Source organism: Mycteria americana, chromosome 1 (assembly GCF_035582795.1).
Source record: "Mycteria americana isolate JAX WOST 10 ecotype Jacksonville Zoo and Gardens chromosome 1, USCA_MyAme_1.0, whole genome shotgun sequence".
Classification (NCBI taxonomy): domain Eukaryota; kingdom Metazoa; phylum Chordata; class Aves; order Ciconiiformes; family Ciconiidae; genus Mycteria; species Mycteria americana.
The window spans coordinates 30,664,920-30,686,763 of record NC_134365.1 but is presented as its reverse complement, the minus strand read 5'-3'; the positions used below and the strand labels follow the sequence as shown (position 1 = coordinate 30,686,763).

The 21,844-nt window shown below is 43.0% G+C and overlaps 2 protein-coding genes across 5 annotated transcripts in view; one reads left to right on the top strand and one right to left on the bottom strand.

The window, feature by feature from the left end:
* Window positions 1-17,743, bottom strand: part of DOCK4 (dedicator of cytokinesis 4) — a 262,201-nt gene extending 244,458 nt beyond the window's left edge. Inside the window, exon 1 of the mRNA XM_075493937.1 lies at window positions 17,398-17,743. Coding sequence (XP_075350052.1) covers window positions 17,398-17,434 — 37 coding nt within the window. The 5' untranslated portion in view covers window positions 17,435-17,743. The remainder of the gene's footprint in view (window positions 1-17,397) is intronic.
* Window positions 17,744-17,762: 19 nt separating this feature from the next.
* ZNF277 (zinc finger protein 277) overlaps window positions 17,763-21,844 on the top strand; it is a 64,808-nt gene continuing 60,726 nt past the window's right edge. For all 4 annotated transcript variants that reach the window (XM_075493901.1, XM_075493919.1, XM_075493911.1 and 1 more), the window contains exon 1: window positions 17,763-17,892. In XM_075493901.1, coding sequence (XP_075350016.1) covers window positions 17,844-17,892 — 49 coding nt within the window. In that variant the 5' untranslated portion in view covers window positions 17,763-17,843. The remainder of the gene's footprint in view (window positions 17,893-21,844) is intronic.

The window sequence follows — 21,844 nt, the reverse complement described above, 5'->3', positions numbered from 1 at the left end:
CACAGAACAGCCAACCATTTTTTCTTTAGTTTTTATCAACCAACCACAGACGTAAGTCCTGAACTATCTCAGCTATGTCAGAGGATACAAGCACACAAGCTTTCAGTCAGCAGCAACAGCCTGCTTTTCAGCATGCTGCTTTACAAACCAGGCACTGAGGTCATGTAATTTGGACATAGTCAATGAGCAGATCAGTAGTAGATGTGGGAATGTAACTCATTACTGGAGACTCCCCATTCAACATTCCAATCACGTCAGGCTATTAAGGGATTCTTACTCAAAGGCATTTACCGTTATGTCTCCAAGTCAGATTTTTTTATCCATGTTTCCTTTTTCCTCAATTTTCCATGTTGAAAAGATATGAACAAAGAACTTAAGCTGCATGTTTTGACAGTTTAAGGAATACAGTCACACCTCAGTAGCATGTCAGTGCTACTGGGACATTTGCCACTGGGGATAACCACCAAGCTCATGCAGAGCAGTAAAGCTACAGTGTGACTGAGCAGAACTACATGGCTGCCATTGTGTCTTACAATCTGAAGTGTATGTGCCAGGTTGGGGAAAGCAAGAGTGGAGGTGCAGAAGCCTGTCATCCTCTGTTCTTTCCCAACAAACCCATGCTTGAATCACTAATGAAAATTCAAGTGACTGCAAGAACTGCAGAGACCCCCAGGCAGTCTACGGCATAGACCCTACCCACATGATTTAATTTCTTTTTTACAAAGGGCAATGCTGAGATGCCAGAAAATGAACAAAACCTACATTTGCAAAGGGAATGGAAAAACAGAAGCAGGTGGTCAAGTAGCTAAGCTGGCAGAGCATTTGGACAGTAGCCGAATGGCCTGAATTCAGTCTTTAGTAAGGTCACCAGTGTCTCCTACAACACACACAGCTGTATTACTTGAAAACTTAAATCATATTTGTTATAAGAAAACAGAAAGCACTTTCAAATACACATTTACGATTACAGAAGTGAACTATGGAAGAGAATAGGCATTTAAAACATTTTAAGATTATCTGTTGTGATTAGTCAATAAAAAGGCCATTTTACAAATGTTATAGGCATTCATCATACTTCTGCTGTGTAGAGTTCATGATAATACAGGTTCAACTCCTATCACTCTCTGTAAAAGCCTTTTGTGATGGTATTTTGAGCACTACCGGTACACATGTACTCTCACACACACACTCACCCTGTTTCCTAACTGAAAGGGCCTGCCAGCAGCCCCAGAATGCTCGCTCTAAGCAGCAGCCTCAAAAAAAAAAAAAAAAAAAAAGTCCTGCAGTGTGGAATCAACCTTAGTTCAACAAAAATCACACTCATTCATCACTTTCTACACTTCTGAACAAATACATACTCTTCATTTTATTAAATAAATGGTATTTTTGGTACATAAATTCTACTAGTCTCTACATTTCACTGAGGTGAAATGAGATGGCACACACAATACAGGGAATGCTAATGTTTTGTACAGCAAACAAAGCATTTCTTTTAAAGCCAAGTGAACATGTCATTTAATCAAGATTGGTTTTGCCACTTGCAAGTTCACTTACAAATGAAATTCAAACTTGATTCCCATAAGCAACAGGACACTGACAGAATCCGCTACCTTGGTGAAGCAGCATTACTGGTAACATCTGTAGTGTCTACATTTTTCAAATCAACCACTGTCTGTCATCTGTAGGTCACATAAGCAACCGAATCCTCAAGTTACAGCTAAATACTGCCTATTCCTAGCTAAAGCACTAGTGCCTCAATGGCTACAGCCCATAACATAAGAAACAGCATTACCCTGTGAGCTCTCAGTTCAAGCACTCTTCTTTGGTCACAATTAAACATTGAGCCAAAAGTTTCCAAGCAGCCTTCTGGAAGTGAGAATTTTATATGTTCAGGAACAGCTCGTTCAGAGGGCAGCAAGCCCTTACTTAGCACCACAGGACAAGGACTTTTGATTAGCCCAAAGCTCATTAGCAACATTCAAGAATCTCTCAGAGTCGTTATCTAGCAAACTAAAACCTGCATGACCTACAAACAAAGATAAATACAACTGATTACAGAAAGCTCAAATCTGAGGTCCTTACCTAAACCCACACAACTAAACAGGATACCATGAAAACTCAAGCTTAATCAAGCACTTCAAAAATCTTGCCATGGTCTTGTTTCTGAAGTGTGCTTTAATAAGATCCATTTAGCACCACAAGTAATGTTATATATCCTTTCCAAACCATAATCCCTGACAGCACATTGTCCAGAAACAACTGCCCAGATCTGCTCCCCCCACTGTCTTTATTCTTCAAGTTTTGCAGCAAACCTTAATTACAACTTCTCTACTGGACAGGCAGGCAGCAGATGCCACAAAGAAGCCGTAAGTGGAGCACAGAGAAAGCTTCTCACAAAGCTTCCCACACTTTCATATGTAGGAATGTGCCTTTCACTAGTCATAACTCCTCCTCACTCTTCGTGGCCAACTACCAGCTTTTCCCTCTGTCAATTCACCAGTAAACCCTTTTGCAAGTCCCACTTCATAACCAGATAAAACCACATGGCAATTCTAACCTCTCTGCCCCTGCCTGTCACTTAACTTAAGGCTCCATAATCCCTCACGTAGTCTCTTCCCAAACCCAGTACTGACCATCCCCTATTGGGTTTGCCAAGTCTAACTTCCTAGGCACATCTGTCCAAGTCTCCCTTCATTTCTGACTGAAGCTGCTGCAACAACCTGTAAGTTTCCATATCTTCAAAAAAAGCCCCTCCAAAAAGTTACAAATAAAAAAACCACACTTAAGTGTTTTCAGTTCACTTACTTCATGATTTATAGCAATTCAGCTTTGCAAGATTAACAAAGCAAATCGATTCTAGGTAAAAACAGTTTGTAAGTAATCACAAAACAACTGGCAATAAGATCTTTGTCTATATCTCCACGCAACTGTACAGATAAGTTTCTTTTTCATGTTATCAGAAAAATAAACTAATTTAGCCTGAAACTAATGCTGTATCAGAAAGAATCATGTTATTTGGGAGAAGCACACAAGTAATTGAAGTAGGGGGAAGGGTAGAAGTTCTGGTTCTAAGTCATTATTGTAGGAGATGTTAGAAGAGCCAAGTGCCAGAAAAGCCTGCCAAGTGCTATTCACCCACACACACACGAGTGTATAATGCTGACTTGAAGAGAGCTCAATATGAGATTACAAAGCAAATTATATGAAATCCTGCTCCATCTTTAAGCTTGGAGAATTGGAGGTATTTAACTCAGGTATGCTATACTGTTTATGTGCTGCAACATTTTACACTAGCAGTGTCAGTGTTTCAGTGCGACATCTGAAGCCGCAGCATTCCTCTCACCTCCCCGGGGCCTGCACGACATACCACAGGCTGCAGGAATGCCTTCACACATTTATTAAGTCAACATCCCTACAGAACACAAATTTCTTTTTAGCTAATACATAATAAATAATACTAGGAAAAAGTCAAAGAATTTTATGGCTGAACTACACGCTGATGAATTTCTAGAGCTGAAGTCCTCTACGGAGGAAGAAAAATGACTGCATGATGGAATTACCTGGTATCCAACCTTTGGAACTAAAAAGAAGCAAAGCCAGACCTGCCCAAACAGCTTTCCTATTAAATATAGATCTGAGGAAACCAAGCTATTCTTTTCCAAATCACTTGCGTATTTTACCATTAAATTGTCTTTGTATCTACCCTTCCATACAAGATATCATTCATAAAGCACTTCCTTTTGCAAAGTGATATTGTAGATTTGTAAAAAAAAAAAAAAAAAAACCACACACACCCCACACACCAATTAGCATGTATACAGATGTGAAGGCTAAGGGTTATCTAAGCTACCTTCGCAAAAAGCAACAGTAATACCGATGCCTGATAACAACTATCTGCCCCTTAAATTTTAAAGGTATTTCAAGGATTCAACACTTCAGGGGAAAAGTAAATATTGACATTTTCAGACACGTTACATATTTTAAGATCATGCTATGGAACTCTTCATAAACAGAATCCTGGATCTGAGCCATCCCAATGATTATCAGACATATGATAGCTCTTTTTTCTTCCCTTCACCTCCCAGCTCATTGTGGTGGGGCTGAACAGCAGGGACACACAAATTCAAAACCTTGCGTGAAAACTGGTTGAAAACACGCGCAGCAATTGGAAGCATGTCACAAGCAAGGCGACTGCCAACTTGAAGAAACTTGGAAAAAGTACATACACAGGTTATTATCACATTCCAGTTCCTATTATCATGCATTTCTGTACATCAAGCACACCCACCACACACTCCCAGGGGGTGTTTTAGATTAAAAAAATGCTTTGAACACAGTAAAAGTCAGTTCACAATTACTCTAATGAAAAAAGGGGGGAAGTCACCCGAGAAAATGCCTGCAATATGATGAATATTATGTATGTGAACCCCTAGCTTTATAGCTACCATACGAGAGAAGTCATAAGGATGCTGTTTCACATTTAACAGACATTGAAAAGTCTGGTATCCCCATAGATCACAGGCAAATCAAACAATTCCTCCTGTGCTAAAGGTGTTTGTTATGTGTCCAAAACAAACGTTGCATAATTAGCAAAAAAGCACTTCCTCTAAGCTTGAGTCCCAGTTTTTGGACCTAAAGAAATGACAGACAGAAGTCAGACAAAGGAGCTGGGTGGCGGGGGACAAGACCCAGAAGGAAACATGATTGTGGCAGTACAGGATGCCCAGGCACTCCACTGATGGCTTCCAGGAGGGCTATCAGAGACATCCACAGCAAAGGAAAAGATGGGACAAGACTAGTAGAGATAGTTGGAAGGAACAACTGCCAAGGCTTTTTCCCCAGAACTATCCTGACTAAAGAGGCAATGGCAATGCTTAAGAGCCATCATTTTATGAGAAGCAGCAGTTCTCATTAACCTGAGGGTATTCAAGTTCTCATATCAACCTCATTTTTATATGTTATAATAAAAATACGTATTTTATAATATCAGGCAGAAGTGTTTATTTTTCTTTCCCATATTACTATATTGAAAGGACTCAAAGTTTACCTGTTTAAGTTCTGGATGCAGCAATGAGACACAGACCTCTCAAAAGGATGTTAGAAGTATTACATCTGTGCTCATTTTAGTTTACTTTGTTACTTACATATCACTGAACTCCAGCTGCACATTTACCAGTTCCCACTTCTGTCATTGTTCTACCTTTTTCCAAAAGTTTTGTGCCAAGGCAAAATTAGACAAATTTTATATCCACAGAACTGAAGTTGCACCTTTAGAGTTTTTAGTTTCTAATCTTGTGACACTCAAACTACTTTAGCAGCCTGCTCAGAGTTGACAAGAATCAATCCCAACTTAATGTCCAAAATATGTGCTTGGACCGTTCTGCATGTTGCACATGGAGACAAAGTTTGAGATGCAAGGACAGGCAATTGCTTACTAAGCAGGCTCTAGAATAGGAAAGCACTTACTGCCATGCTAGACAAAGCACTCAAATTAAGACTGTATCTGAACAGCACTAGCAAGTAGGAATAACATAAAATTTGTAAAAGAGTTTTAGAACCAACAGTGGGTTCAGTAAACAGTACACTCATGAATCCAGACCAAACAGCTGGATGAGAAGACATACAATTAAACTATCTACTTCAGCTCATCATTTGTTCCTGCCCCATGAAAATAGCCATATATTCTTAGCAGGCTAACTAAGTTTCTCATCAGGCTGTAGCTTTCTATTACACCTCATCTGATGTGCCTGCAGGTTTGACCGAGCAAGGCAGCTTCCTTTGCACCAGGGCTAGCAGCCACGCAGCAGCAAGCCGGTCACCCCGCATCAGCCAAGGAGCCAGTGCCTTCAGAGCCACGCACCCAGCGGGCTCACCCTGCAGCCAGGTCCTGTTCAAAGCAGAAAAGCCCCACTGCTTGTCAGCACCAGTATCGCACAAGGAGGCACCGGTACGCCGCAGCCACAAGGCACTTCAAGCAAGACACATGAAGAGCACTGGGGTCCCGCCATCTTTTGTACACCCAACTGCACCCTCCCTCACCTCCCCCACACTGGCACACATACTTTGGCAGACAATGCAAGCCCAGCTAGAGGTGCTGATCCAGCAGAAATGGCTCCCTGCCAAAAGAGTTATTAGTTCTCAGCCAGACCAGCGCTCTTCTCAACTGTTCATCACAGAAACTCTTACAGGGCACCAGAGCTAGGGCAGGCACCAGAGCTAGGGCAGGCACCAGAGCTAGGGCAGGCACGGACACGGACATGCTGGTCCCCAGACGTGCTGGTCCCCAGACAATTACACTCCCCTCACCTAAGTTTCCCCACACACACACTCAAAACAATATGCTATTCTGAGTTTCCTGAATTACTTTAACATATGGTACTGTAGCTGTGTTTATTCCTATCCTACACAAACCCCATGTTTTTTACATAAAACCTGCTATCTGTAGTCTGCAGAGTGCTTTTGACGTTTTGCATAAGGTGTGTAAAAACATAAGCAGCATTTTGCAGAGGTCATTAAAAAGCCAAAAACTTATGACAGTTCTGCAAACAATAAATCCATTTCACTGGTTAACCAAAAGACTCTAACTTGCTAGTTTAAAAGTTCATTCAACACTTATCAGCTAAATAAGTTTATTCTGGACCTCTGCTTCTCTAAAAGGGAGCACCTCCCCTTCTACTTGGTCATTATTCTGCTGAGGAACCCACAAAGAGAGGCAAAGCACACTGATAAAGACTGCAGATCTCTGTCAGCTGTACAGCCACATTTCACCTCAATTATGATGCTGTTAACTGGCTGCTGAAAAAGAGAGCTAGAGGCAATATTTATCAATATAAATTCAAACAGATCTTTGTGATTGAAAACCTATGTGATTTCTCTAATGTTACAGTTGCACTTTCTGTTTACTAGGTTACATTTTTCTGATTACATTGGGAAAAGAGGGAACCGTGTAATTTGTGCCTGTTTAATATGACAACAAACCTCTGTACATTATCTCAGCCATCTTTAAAAACTGGTGCTATTTAATATACCTATTAAATATACATTTTTAGAGGCATTGCTATTCAAGCCCCAGCCTATTCAGTAGAACAGAGTCTTTGCAGAAGTGAAACAAAGGAACACTTTCCTTTGCATGCAAATACATTAAAACCCCACAACGTTCTGTCTTAAAGGCTTCCCAGTGAATTTTCTGAATGTAAACAAGCATGACCACACTTAAGCTTGAAGATACAAAAGCAGTGGATGTGGTCTAACCTTGAACAACAGACAGCAGCAGCAAGACTGACACCACTCATCCTTCATGCTGCCAGGAAGCCCAGGCTTTTCATCAAGGGAACAAGATTTAAATACTACTTCTTAAAGCACACTATAATCGCTCAGGGTGAGATAAAGCCACTGTTTATATTTAAAAAATTAAAAGCCAAAGAAGCAACCACTGACAGTAGCTTAAAAAAATAACTCTGCAGGTGACTATGGAGTAAGTGATTTCCATATTACCCCATCTCTGAAGTTGGAGAGCCCATTACCTCAGATTCCTCTGAATATTGTTTACCATGTTACATCTCCAAATACCATCTCCAAAGAAGATTAAACTCTAAAACCAACAGTTGCCTGTTGAAGAACACACACTTTCCTGGAAAAATACATATTATTCTGATATTTTACCTATTTTCAGCATCTTTTACTATGCTTTTTCAATTAATTGGTGGAAAGAAATTGTTCAAAGTCTTTGGATAATTAAATCATTACCAAAAGCCTAACTTGCATGCCAAAGAGACAGACAAGTCTTTTGTCTTCCAATCCGATTTGCAAAAAAGAAGAAAAACAGTTGAAGTTATTGAATTTAGCTTTCCAGTTATGTAAGCAACTGGAGAATCTGTTGACATGTTTACTATTACCACTGACATATTTTCCCAAGGCAAATATAATGGCAAAATATGTGCAGGCAGATATCTCCACCCTTACTTTGCCTATTTAACCTGGCAAGCAATGGGAATAAACCCATTTGTCCAATACAGCTGAGCACTCAGAACTATACCTGGCCCAATGAGAAGAATTTTAGCTCTTGGGTCTCGTTATGCCAAGTGGAAGAAAGGATATCATGAAGTAATATCATTTTGGCTTGAGTTATAATTAGCTATTCAATTTTTTTTCTGATATGGGTGGGTGGAGGAAGAGAAGTAAGTATAGCTACAGTAATGAACTCTGTACAGAACTGACACATGCTCTCTTACACTGAAATAGAACAGGGATCTTCTGTTTTCCACCTTAGGATTTCCTCTTTTTTTTGTCTGAAGTTTTACAGACCAAAAAAAGGAAGGAAGCTGGGGTCGGGGGGGAGATAGAGGACTAGGCAAAAGACAGATAAATGAAGAATGTTTAAGAAGTTTCCACTATTAACCATGAATAACACAGCAGCTCTGCCAGCTGTTGTCCACTAAATTGTTTCAAAAATACATGCTTAGATTTCTTCTTTCTTTACCATAGTAAGAGGGGAGACAATGTTAACACCAGAAGGAGCAATTCTGAATCCCATGCAAAGGCAGAAACTGCGAGTCAAGCTCTGTATCCTCACTGTACTAACAGACCTAGTACAGATGTTAGGAAAGGAACCACACAGCCTAAGAAAGAGGCATATTCCTTCAAGGTACAAAATATTAACTAACTTTATTCCTTATAAAAGCTACCACTATCACTTACAAAAAAAAAAAAATAGTATTTACAACCTCTGACCCATCTCTATACCACTTAGGTTTCAGGAAACGTACCTCACAGTTGTACCTATGGAATCAGAGGTAATATTATGAACCACTGATGACATTTAAGTTTCCCAATGCTATTCCTCCCCCCCCCCCCCCCCCATAAGACAGTACACTTAAAATCAAATACAAGGCTTTTCCTCAGAAAAATAATATTCTGTATTTTATGGGTAACATTATCTACAAAAGCATGAATGCTACTTCATATAAGTACAACTACTTCATACTTATATAGTTTACAACATATCTACAGCTTGACTAAGGATCAAGCTGTTACTCATTGCTGTTTGTATAATACAATAATGAAATAATACAATTTTTGCAGCTAACTTCCTTTTAACTTATGTAACAAAACAAAGCATCAGAAGTACTGGTTCCCCGCCCCCAGCATCTCATACATGCTTAGCTCACTACACTAGTCTTGAGAAAAGTTAAAATAAGGCTTCATGGAGTAATCATTTGCTTTCTGCACTGCAACCTGTAATTTCAAAGAGTTTCAAAAAGTTTCAAAAAAATGAAACATTATCCTATGTGGTGAATTATTTATGACAGTAAAAGAAAATGCTTTGTTTTAAAAATCACTAAACAGAATTCAGTAACTCCTATTACAGAAGAGCCCCTGCTGTGCAGTTGGTGCTCACTTATCCACAGCATATATAGATTCCCATAAACTCTATGCAAATTATTCATGAAAATATGTCAGTGCACACCTTCATAGTTAAGAACTCATGCTGCATTTCTAAATAAAACTCAGAAATCATAAGTTAGTGCAAACAACAATAAAAATCAAATCAAGAAATCCCAAGCAATGGATTTGAAAGGGCACTCCATTTCTTCTCTGCTGCAGAAAGAACAAGCTCATCATTTAGCTACTGATCGCGTAAGACCAGCCACCGCCTGCTTCCAGAGCCCTGAAAGGACACACACACACTTGAAATCCAGTAGCGCAGAAAGGAAAACAGAAATAAGTTTAACTTATTCCTCAAATGCCTTATTGTGAGTTCTGCTAACAAACAACCCCATTTGGGGGTTTATTACCTCGTCTATTATTTGTGGTTTTCTACACGCAATCTATCAGGAAAACAAAACTCAACGTACTAGAGAGATGAATAACCAGACTTTACCCGCTTTCAGTTATACTAATTTCAGCTGTTATTATTAACAAAGTAGATAAATAATTGCACATGAATCTGGAAAAATAAACTGACTTGGTTCCTTGACTGGAGAAAGATGAAAGGTGCAATCAGGATCAGTAAAGGGGTTTTCCCCTTATATTAGCTCACCTTCAAGGGCACATGAGTATGTTTTTTTGCCTCATCCCATAACACGACTGCGTTGATTTTTTTAATCCTGCAAAACTGATTTGATTTCATCCTATTTTCTCACTCAAAATGACAAAAAGCAGCAAGCACAATGCATTACAAATTGCAAAATCCAAGCTTCTTTCTTTGTCCCTATAGCACAGGTGACTTTCAGAGCTGCACTCTCTGCAGCTCTCCTATCCACCCTTGAGCATCTGGAAGTTAGATCAGCATTATTTTCAAACGAAATGTTTCAGGTGCCCAAGAATGCAAAGTTGACAAGTTATCGTATCATCTTTAAACTATATAACTGGGGAACATGCATCCTGAATAACTAGAAGCATGCATTATGAAGAGAAATAGAGAACAGCTATCACTTCAGTCTCTTGTCATTGCAAAGATCTGAAAAATACATTCCTTTAAACATACAAAGGCAAACTAATGGCAAATCATTGTGGCATCCAAGTGTCTTTAGTTGTTCATCATGCCTTGCTTCTCTTAACAAGCTCCACTTCTGTTAGCAAGTACAGTTCCTAAATTGCATCTCGCAACAAAGCTGTCAGACAAGGTGCTTCCAACAGGCTTATGTGAGAACGGAAATTTGTGAGCAAACGTGGCTGACAAACTGGAGAAATAGTATGGAAAAGAGGTGCCATTCACTAAGGACACATAAGCAGAAATAATCAGCTGACAAATACAGGATGGAAGAATGACTATCTAGACAACACTATTCCGGAAAAGGATCTGAAGGATTGATTAGCGGTTCCCGACTGAACATGAGTCAATGTGATGTTGTTTGTTCCTTTTGCAATATCATGTTAGGAATGACAACCAGACCCGTTGCCTAAAGCACCACTCTAAAAGATTCTCCTGCTTTGCCTGATAAAGCTTTCCTGTCCAGTTTTGAACATAGATCAATTGGTCAAAGATAAGAACAACATCATCTACAAGTAAAGGATGAAATAGCTCCAGTTATTTCGTACAAGGAAAAGGAGACAGTCTTGGCAAGTCTTCATATACACATAATGATATGTGCAAGAGGAAACTACTCCAGTGCTAAACACTTTCTAGGAGGAAGATTGCTAAGCACTGACTACAGAAGTTGCAGATACTCTGATATGAGCATTTTAAAGAACATGCTGGCAAACATCCTTCAGAAGTGACAGATAGAGTTGACTTGGCCTTGAGAAAGTAGTACAAATTAAATCTCAAAACTCTTTCTAAACATATTTTTCCTATGTTTCCATTGATCATCTCTGAAACAAAAGCAATCCTTTGTATTACATAATGTTAGGGACATTTATGACAAATTAAATGCATGTGACTAATAAATAGAAAGGGACATATCCCTCCAGGTTAGTCTCCTGGCTTCCAAATCATTGGGAAGGGGATAGGGGTCACCTCAAAGGCATTCTGCCCCGCTCTTCACAAAAAGGACAAATAGCAAGAAAATAAGGAAAAGCAAAACAAAAGGTTACTCAATGATGTACAATTAGATGCAAAAAACCCCACAGTAACAAAAGAAATTCCAGACTGAAAGTGAAGCAAAAGCTTTGCATTTCAACCTTTCTGTGCAGAACCACAGACAGGCTTGAAAGGACTTTGAGGGGTTACCTAGTTTGTTCCCCTGTACCTTCACAGAATCAACTACAAATCCAGTAGCAAAAAACCACCAAAAAGCCATGCACAACACTCCATCTCTCAAAACTAAAGAAATGAAGCAACACATCTCCCAGGGGTGCAAACTCTGCTGAAAGTGCCTTGTCTCGGTTGCTGAATACATTCAAGTGTCACAAATGATCCAAGCAGTCAAAATGTTCTCCTCAGAATTCTTCCCTGATCCCAAGACTCAAATTATGGAGAACTTTATAGACCAAAACCTACATGGTGAATTACACTCAGAAATGAACTGGAAACTGTGGAATGTGGTAGATAACATGTTCACCTTGAACTAGGCTCTAAACGTGAAACCCTATTTTGTTCTGTAGTTTCACTTCTGGGCTGCAGGTTAGGGAAGCAGGGATGTGTCAAAGGCAGACACTCTTGCAGCAGTGCAAAAAGTTGCTGATATCTGCATGGTAGGAGTAAAATAACCAATTATAGCTCCCTTGACAGAGAAGTTAGTGACTCCATCACATGCTGTCTGAGCTCCAGAAGCAATCACAGATTACATTAGCCTATGCCAGATAAAAAAAGCTTTCTCCCTTTCAGCAGAGAGACCACATTCTCACCTTCACTCTATGTTATTTAATTCACCATTGTTCCATCATCTTTTGGCTAAATCTGACCCAGCGAGTAGCCACACAAGTCCAACACTGAGAATGGTGGCAAAAAAACCTCAATACAGTGAAAGAAGAAAAACACAGTGTCATCAGTATACAGCTAGCCATGAAATAACACCAGCCTTCAAAAATCTTCCCCAGTAGCTCCAGATATGTAGTGAATAGGAAAGATGAGATCTCTGAAGGGTGCTATGTAAGGAGGCGTTAATGAACCAACCAGTTCTGGGTTGTCCTTAGATGATAAAGACATTCAAAACATCACATCCATACTAAAGACTCTAGATTTTTGGAGGCAGCTGTTAAAAAAAACATTTTAAAATCTTGATTTAGTCTTATTTTAAGGCAATTTCACCAGTTTATCAACACTTGTTTAAGTTAAGGCTAGTCTTATGACAAAAATGACTTAATCTCAACCTTCATATTCTGCTCTCCAACAGAATACAGTCAGTGATTTTTTTTTTTTGTCCAAAAGTGGTGAGTTGAGATCATTCTATTTTTGAAAGATACTGAAAGTGACTGCTTATATAGAAGACCAGGAAAATATAATCTTTATCTGAATGACATCCTAAACTGATGTAAAAGCCTCCATGACAATGTGTTATGTGTCAAAAATCTTCCTATAGCAAAGACCCACACATTTTCCATCTCAGATAGCTAGAGCTCAGGGAGTATTTCATGAAATGAGAATGGGCTCCCATCGCTCCAGTGAAATGAAGAGCGCACTGGTATCCTGCCAACTTCACCCTCAGTGCCCCATGGTACCTCACCTTCACCTACTTGCAGGTGACCAGCCCCACAAACAGTCACAAGCTGTAACAAGAAAACAAAGATCATCCTCCAACTGTTCGTTAGCCAAATGGGGTTCATGGGCCCCAAAATGCACTATGTTTTGCCCTGCCTCACCCCTAAATAGTTTTAAGGCAGCTTGACAGAACTTTTGGATATAGATCATTATTAGTAGTCATATTAGTGCAAAGAAAATATACCAACTGAATTCCACATAGAAATGTGAGGCAAGATCAACATAGGAGAATGGAAGAAATAACATGGAAGGCTTCGTTTGTACTATTTGGGGATGGATGAAGAGAAGCTGATGAAGTGTTTGTGTTAAACAAAACACATTATATTAGAAGTCTAGCACAGTTACTGACAGAAATACAATGTGACATTAACCACATAACAGTCTTTGTCTTTTTGTTGTTGAGCTAAACAAACCAAGCTCATTTACAGTAAAGTTAGCTTGCAGTCAAAAAAGCGATTACAGCATGAAGATAAAGATGTCTTAGCTATCTTTCAAGAGGATTGCTAGCAAGACAAGTCTGGCTGCAACTCAGAAGAACAGGGCACAAGCCAATTGATTTGGCTTTTGTCTATGTGCTAGTCAATACTGCTCCTGTGATCAACTAATACACCCCTGTCTTTTTCCTCCTATAAGCCTCAGCTTACAGCACAAAGTCATTTGATCCTTCCGTTTCTCCATCTATAAACTAGGAGATGGCCACACTTCATACCCCCTTGGGAAGGCAGATTTATGGCTTAACCACACTAAAAATACCAAGCACTATTTAAACTTGTCTGAGTTAAATTGGTATATCTTGCTGTACAGAATGACTTCAGGATCTGCAATACCATTCTGCTTATAAATTAGATGATGCATTTGGCAACTGTTTTTAATTATTCTCCTTAATTAATCTTTCCATCCTAATCCAAAAAATCCTTCCTGAGAAATGCTGAGAAGCTTTGTGCTCAGTAGAAAAAGGCAAATCACCTACATTCCAGAAAGTATAACTGCATCCTTGCAGATTCAGGTAAGTCTGCAGATCTCGTGAGACAAAAAGAAAAACCCCTATATTCAGGCTATCTAACAGTACTTGTGTCTCTTTACTCCAAACAGCAGCTACAAGATAATTATGTATTCCTGCGATTTATTTATTACAGCTAAAAGTTTCCAGTTTGCACCAACTGGTAAGAGTCACCTTTGAAAGCTACACTTACCAGTTTGCATCCATAGCTATGCAGTCTTAAATGACTCATTTTAACAAAGGGTTTGGTTATTGTTCTAAACAATATTGTTCTGTTAGGTTCTAAATTCATGTAGAACAGCACACTGCATTTATGTAAGCCAACTCCATTTGACATCTACCAGGTTTAGATACTATTAACAGCAAAAAAAAAACCTTACCTCTCCTACCCTTACATTGGCATTCTTTGTGCTGAATACTCCACATAACTGACCACTGGATCCTTTGTGCAATGTCATCACTAGTTTGACACAACAGCTGAAGGTGTGATTCAAAACATACGGCATTTCAAAGTGAAATACAGAAGTTTAACCTTCTGTTCTGAAAATAAAGATATCAAAACCCAGACAAAGCAAACTCTCAGAACCAGAAATATTCCAATGCTTATTTCACCTTTAGCATCCTGAGGGATAATAGATAACTGACAAAATCTACAGCCTTAGAAATAAAAACACATAACTGTAGTACAAAGGGTGTCACATAAGCGTAATCATGTTCTTCATTAAGGCAGTATGTCTGTCTACTAGGAAATGAACTGGCAGTGTGTCTGCCTACTAGTAAATGAACTCAGAGTAAAGCAACCTGCTCAGTAAAAAGCAATTAGATATTATCAGTGGCTAGCAGGCAGAAGTTTAAAAATTTGAAGTGAAGATTGTTACTTGTATTAACTACCCCTCAAAGTGGGAATCAGTCAGGCTGTACAAGTGAGCAACAGCCACCAGGTTACCAGCAACCCTTCAGTGCAACCAGGTGGCTGTTGCCTGGTTATTCATCCATTTTGGCATGTCACAGTAGAAATGTGCAGCATACAGCATGTGCTGCAAAATTCAGATTGAAAATGCAGATGAGGTCTGCTGTTGATGCAAGCCCTGAGCTCTTTATACAAAGGATGCATATGCTTGGTACAACTAATCGGGATTCTCAAAGGGGTTTTATAATGCACCCATTTTACCAGGGCAGATAAATACATCAGCATTAAAAAAACTGTTTGGAAACACAATCATCCCATCACTAAAATAAGAAAATAAATAAGCAGGTCTGTGGTGCAAAATGCAAGTTTGATCTATGAAGTTCACTTTACATGAAGTTTAAAGAATTATATGGCAAGATACAACTCTTTCTCCTGCCTCCCCTACCACTGCTACAGAGCACAATAGCTTATACGATAATTGGGTGTGAAGATTTTGCAGACAGCACTCATCATGCAGGTGAGCGAGCACATAGCATAAAATGCAGTCCAAGAGAAAAATTAAATTAGTTTAGGCTAGTATTTCAATATTTTGCAATGGCCGTATGAACTACAATATCACCCCCATCCTAGGGGTACAGAGGACCCAAATTGAACAGTGGTTTTTTGTTACTATCTTGAATAGCTGTTGGAAGGCAAATCACAGAAAACCATGGAATGAATTTAAATAAGGATAAGCATCTTTTTGTGACTATATTATATTTACAGAAATAAAGAGGATCTTTTAGTGAACTACATTTTCTGGTTGATCCAAAGGAAGCCCACTATTGAGAAATCACAACTGTACCTCTTTAGCAGGCATATTTCAGTGACACCAGCCCTGGTAAGTGAGGAAGAGCTGGACAGTGACCCATGTGCAAGTACCTGAAAAGGTTTACTAAACATAGAAAATCTTATTTAAGGGCTATCACTTAATTGTTTAGCAACCAGGGGCAGTTATTCAAATAAGGGGATCAGCGTTTGGCTGCTTGTTTTCAGTATTAGAAAAGATGCTCCATAGTGATTTTTAGCTCATAAATCAGGAAAAAAATGCTTCAGTTGTGAAATAGCATACTATGCTCAAAAATAAAAATAAAAAAAACCCCAACAAATAGACTGAGAGGAGGGCTGCAGCTTGAAATACTTGACTGCTAATATCCAGCATGCCATTCCAGGGAGTCCCAGAGTGGTTTTTAAGCCTCTGCCCATCCTCGTAAAGAAAGGCGGGTGGCAGGACTAATCAATATCTTGCAACCCAGCTGTGACCTGGCAGATGAAGAAGGCAAGAAAATAAATCCCATCGATGATCTCTATAATTTAACCTTCGGAGGACGGCAACATCTGGGACCAACTCCAAATGGGACGGAGCGGCACGGCGCGGGGCTGGCTCCCGCGCTCAGCGCTCGCCAGAGCGCTGCTACACACACACACACACACACACACACACACACACACAAACAAAGGAGGGCTCCCCGCTCCTCCTGCTTTTCCCGTAATGTACACAACTCCGCGTTCAAACGCGACGTAAACCGACGGAAACCTGCTTACTACGCTAGTAGGTCTGTGTAACAGTTCAGCTGCATCTGTGTCAAACGGGGCTATTGTCCGGGACGAGCCACCAGAGCTCACCGCGTACCGGCGGTTTTACTAGGTGGTGTCAAAAAAAAAAAAAAAAAAATCAGTGAGCCTCCCTGATCACTTCCTAAGTCACATCAGCGGGCTTCACAGCCCTGCACCGGGCAGAGCTCAATAAACAGGCAAGGAAGCGCGGCTCCCGCAAGCGGCACTTTGTCTGATTCCCACTGAAGCAGGGACCAAACCCCCGACGCGCGAACAATGCCCGCGGCCCCGCTCCTGCTCCCGCTCCTCCCCGGGGCGCCGCCGCCACCGCCGGAGACCGGCTCCCCGCCGGGCCGCCGCTCCCAGCGGTATTTTTTAAGGCTGCTTTGTTCCCCGTGAAACACCAGCCCTCCCACCCAGCGCCGCGGGGAGAAGCCCAGCGCCCGCCTCGGCGGCGGGGCACCGGCCCCATCCCAGGGCAGCGGCGGGAGGCGCCGGAGCCGCGGCTCGGGCATCGGCCGCCCTTTGTTGCGCCCCTGCGGAAGCGGCCGCTCCCCCCGACCCCGGCGGGACCTCCGACCCCGGCCGCGCACACAGGCAGGGCGCTGCCCCCCCCCCTCCCGCGGGGGACGGCAGCAGCCCACGCCGGCCCCGCGGGGCGAGCCCGCTCCGCCGCGGGATGCGCTCCCCGCCAGCAGCGCCGCTCCTCGCCCCCCGCGCTGCCCCGCTCGCTCTCAACCACGCACTCACCCACGCCGTACTTCTCGTGCTCCGTGGGTATCCACATGCTCGCGGCGTGCGTGCGCCCGCCCCCCCGCCGGCCAGCAGCCCCTCCGCTGGGAGCGGCGGTGGCCGGCGAGCGCGTCCGCTGCCCGGCTGCTCCCGCCGCGCCTCAGCCGCGGCTGCCCGGCCCCGGCGGCGAAGGCATTGTTCGGCCGGGCGGGCGGACCGACTGACTGCCTGAGTGACTGAGTGACTGACTGAAGCGCGCTCGCCGCCAGCCACTTATATGCCCCGTCCCGCTGCACGCCGGGGAACGTAGTGCCTCGGCGCGGCCGCGCCCCTCGTCGCCCGCGGCCGGGGGAGAGACTACGAGCCCCGGCTGGCCCCGCGCTCCCCGCCGGGGCGGGGCGGGGCGGAGCTCGGCTCCCGGAGGCCGCCTCACGCCGGGGCGGGAGGAGCGGCGCGGCGGCGGCATGGCCATGGCAGCGTCCCGCGGGGCGGACGGGCCGCCGGCGCGGGGCGGTGAGTGCGCTGCGGGGAGGCGCGGGCGGCGGGACGGGGCCGGCTCCGCGGGGCACCGGGGGTGGGGAGCGGGGGACACGTGTGGGACAGCCGGGAGCCGTCGGGGCCCGGCGCGGTTGGGGGCCCCGCCGGTCTCCTGTCGGAGCGGGCTTCCGGGGAGAGCCCCGCGCGGCCCCGTCCCCCCCTCCCGGTGGTTACAAGGGACGTAAGTCGTTCTTCTGGTCCTGCTGGTGCCGTTCCTTTCCTTAGCAAAGCCCCGCGTTTGGCACCTGAAGCTGTGGGGCCAGGGAGAGGTTTCAACAGCCAGTTGTGCTGGAGAGGGAATTGGTGCCGGCAGTGTGCCAGAGAGGTGGGACATGGAGCTGCTGGTCTGGGTGGCTTTTTGACTTCTCACATAACCGTATCTCAGCACATACATGCACAGAGATAAAGAAAAGCAGGCGGTGTACAGCGGGGAGCTCAAATGGACTATCAGGGGTGACAGCCAGGGATGTCAGGCACCGTAAGCAGCAAGAACAGCGAGGTCTCCATCCTTGCCGAGAGGCCTATGTGTCTATGCCCCTCTGGAAGCAGCTTAGCTAGAGCTCACCGTAGGTAAACTGCAAGAAATCCTCAGGCTGAACTGATCCTTGTGAGAGAAACCCGGGCGTTGTGAGGCAGGAACAAGAGCTTGAGTTACATCTTCTGGTCCTGTGGGAAGGCACAGACAGAAAAAAGGGGGAAACTCCGTTGATACAATGTGGCTCTGCAGGCCTCACCAGGTACAGGTTGTCTCTAAGATGAGTACATCTGGTTTTAAAAAAGTGTTCTCCAATCAAATCATTACTCTGGTAACTAGAAATTTTATGGGATGATTCAGTTTAAGCTGAACAAAAAAATAAGAGTTTAATGTTTTCACATTTAAGAGAGGAAAGTGGCTTAATTTTTTTTCAGTACAGGTTAGCTTTTAGCCTCTACTGTCAAATTATGTGAATTTTTAAGTCACCGATAGTGTGAAGGACACAACAGAAGGAAGAGTCACGTGCAAGCAGGCAGTTTCAAACCTAGAGTTAGAGTGCACTTATTCCGTGTTTATCCTTCTAGTTGTCAAACTTTGGTGGTGAGTGATCTTTTAAGTGACCTTTGTGTCGTTTCTCTAGTATGCACCCTGCTTCTGTTCGTAAAAGTAATATCACTTTATTTATGCTAGTAGTTAAAGCAGTACTCTATTTATGTGTTGCAGTGTGTTGGTGTGAGCCTCTCCTACACGAAAAGCCAGACCCTTCTAGAGCACTTCCACACTGGTCTAATTGCACCCAGAGGCAAAGCTGTGCCATTTGAAGTGTTGAAAAGCACGGTCACTTTTGCCTGTGCAATTCTTCTGTGTGAAACCGTATATAGGTGTGTGGAGTACTAGAGATGAGGTTACCCTGAGGTTTTTCCAGGTAACTCTTGTAAAGACATTGGCACCAGTACAAAAAAAAAGTTTGTTCCATTGGAATTGAGAGGCCTGTGCTGCTTTCCTATTAGTGAGCTCAAACACACATTGAAAGGATTAGTGAACTTTCAGTGTCTTTGCTCCCAAACTTGCTTTGCATCCCCTGGCAGATCCTTTGGAGTCTCTAGGGGATGTGTAAAAGTCACTGTTGAAAATCAAAATAATAGATGCCAGGCTAAATTTACTTCCACCTCAGCCTATAGACTTCCACGTACATTCAAGCTATCTCTGTCTCTATAAGAGAGAGCTGCCAACATGCTGGCTGGGAGTCCTGAAATTCTGCCACAGCCTTTTAACTGCTGTCCGTCATGTTAACCATGACTGACTTCAGCATGTTTGTATTAGGCTCAGAGCCCATCTTTCTTCTTCCCTTGAACAAAGACAGGACTACCCAATAGCTGAAATAGCCTTTTCAAAATTATTCATTTAGAACCCAGTCGCTTAGGGTAAACAGATCCTATACTATAAATCACATTGTCTGTGAGCAAAGAAATACCTCACCCTAAAAAATATTTATCATTTCCTTGTCTCTGAGCAAAATCCTTATTCTTTCAGAGGTTTCATTTCTACAAAGCTATTTGCTCTAGCAACACCTTGTACTTGCATGTGCACCTGAGAAGGCATGTCACTTCTTTGGAGGCAGTATATAGGAAAATTAAATTACATATTTTTTCCTGTCTTGCCGTTTCCTATTTACAGGAAAGCCTGTGCTTTTATATTCTAATCCAGGACTGTGTTGCTTTCTAATTAGTTCCCTCCAGCAGCCTTCACCAAGTGGCTTTTGATAAACATATCACTGTCCACAGTACAATTTGTTCAGTCTACATTAATTATGCTACATATCAACATTTCTTACAGCATCTGTCAGTGGATTTTAAAATGAGGTTTCTTCTGGAAGTGTGTCTTTCATAGTTTCATCGGCAGTCTGACAGTTACAGTTTCCTACTCAGGGTCTTTATGTGCTCAAATGCTTTTTAATACCATGCTGCTGGAGCATACCATGCCAGAGCACAGCATTTTATTCTTATCCCTTCCACATCTATCTCTTGTGTCCCATTTTTAAGGGAATTCAGTTTACTGTGGAAAACTAAAGTTTGACTGGTGTTGCACAAGTCTACCTTTTTCATTGCTACCTAGTGAAAGGTAGTTTAGTGAAAGTTGTTTTGTTCCCGATACTATAAGCATCACTTCTTTAGCCCAACTCTTAAGTTCTCTCTGTTAAGGATGCTGTGAGAGCCGCTCAACCCAGTGGACTCTGGGATCCAGGGTTCCCTCTTTCCTGGTTACTGGAAGCCAGTCCCATGGACTCTCAGACCCAAGAGGTTTCTCCGTCCGGGTTGATGGATGTGTCCTTCTTTAGATTCACAAGCACCCCCATGTTCACACACCACTGGAATATCAAAGTGGGCTCTAGGTCTGTTTAACATCCATTCCTGGACCTTGGGCCTGTTACCCAGCCACTGGCTCAGACACAGAGTCTTTCCAGGTGAGGGTTTCCTCCTACTCACCGACTGCTCCAGCTTGATGTTTGCTAGCTGATGCATAACCAAATCTGGTATTTCTGATGCTCTTACATGAGCCATCTCAGCCTCTCACGGTATCACTGATACATTACCTCAGCCCTGTGTGCCTTGCAAGATTTCACTCCCCAAAAGGTCCCACCTCTGTCCCCCTCAAGCCTTTGTGAAGCCCAGCCGCCTCTCACATAACCCCCCTCTTAACTACCTGAAACCCAGCCCTTCCTCATCGTGCTCTCGGCAACTTTTTCCAGCTTCTCCCTCTGTTATTTATGTTCAGCCAGTTCTCATGTCGTGCCCAGTAGTTTCTCATGTTAGCTAAACCTCAGGCCAGGGCCCAGTCATCACCCTGTGTATCTTAGCACCTTTTCTGCCCTGTGTTCAGTTTCGGCTGCCCAAAGTTGGGCTTGCCGTCTCATCGCCGCGCCCTCAGGGTATCCCCTCTGCTACTCCAGCCTCCGCCAGCCCGAGGTTTTGATGGACGTTTTAGCTTCCAGTTAATTTTCTTTATAAACTTCTTCATGATTTTCCCCATCTGCTTGTGTGTCAGCAAAAAAAGGGCTTGGTCGGGCTTGTCTCTTCACTTCTGCACCAACCCCTTCTGTCCTTCATGGCTCTCCAGCCTTTCACACTGTCCTCTCATCTGCTTTGAGCCTGCTTTTCATTTCTCGCTCGTTGCCTCTGTTCCTCAGCTGTCATCTGCCTCTAGAAGGCCCCTCTGACACTCTAATGACAGTTCCTCAGTGGGTTACTCTCCAACATTCATTCGGTCCCTCCTGCCCCTGCTCTCTCCCATGCCCAGCCTGGGTACTCCTTTTGTCCTGCCCCTTTCCCTTCCAAACCGCCAGCCTCTGCTGCCCACAGCTCCTCCTTTGGTCCCACCGCTCCCGTCCTGCTGCCATGCATCTCACCAGCTGTCATCCACAAACCGCTTCTGGATCCTGTTTTCAGCCCTGCT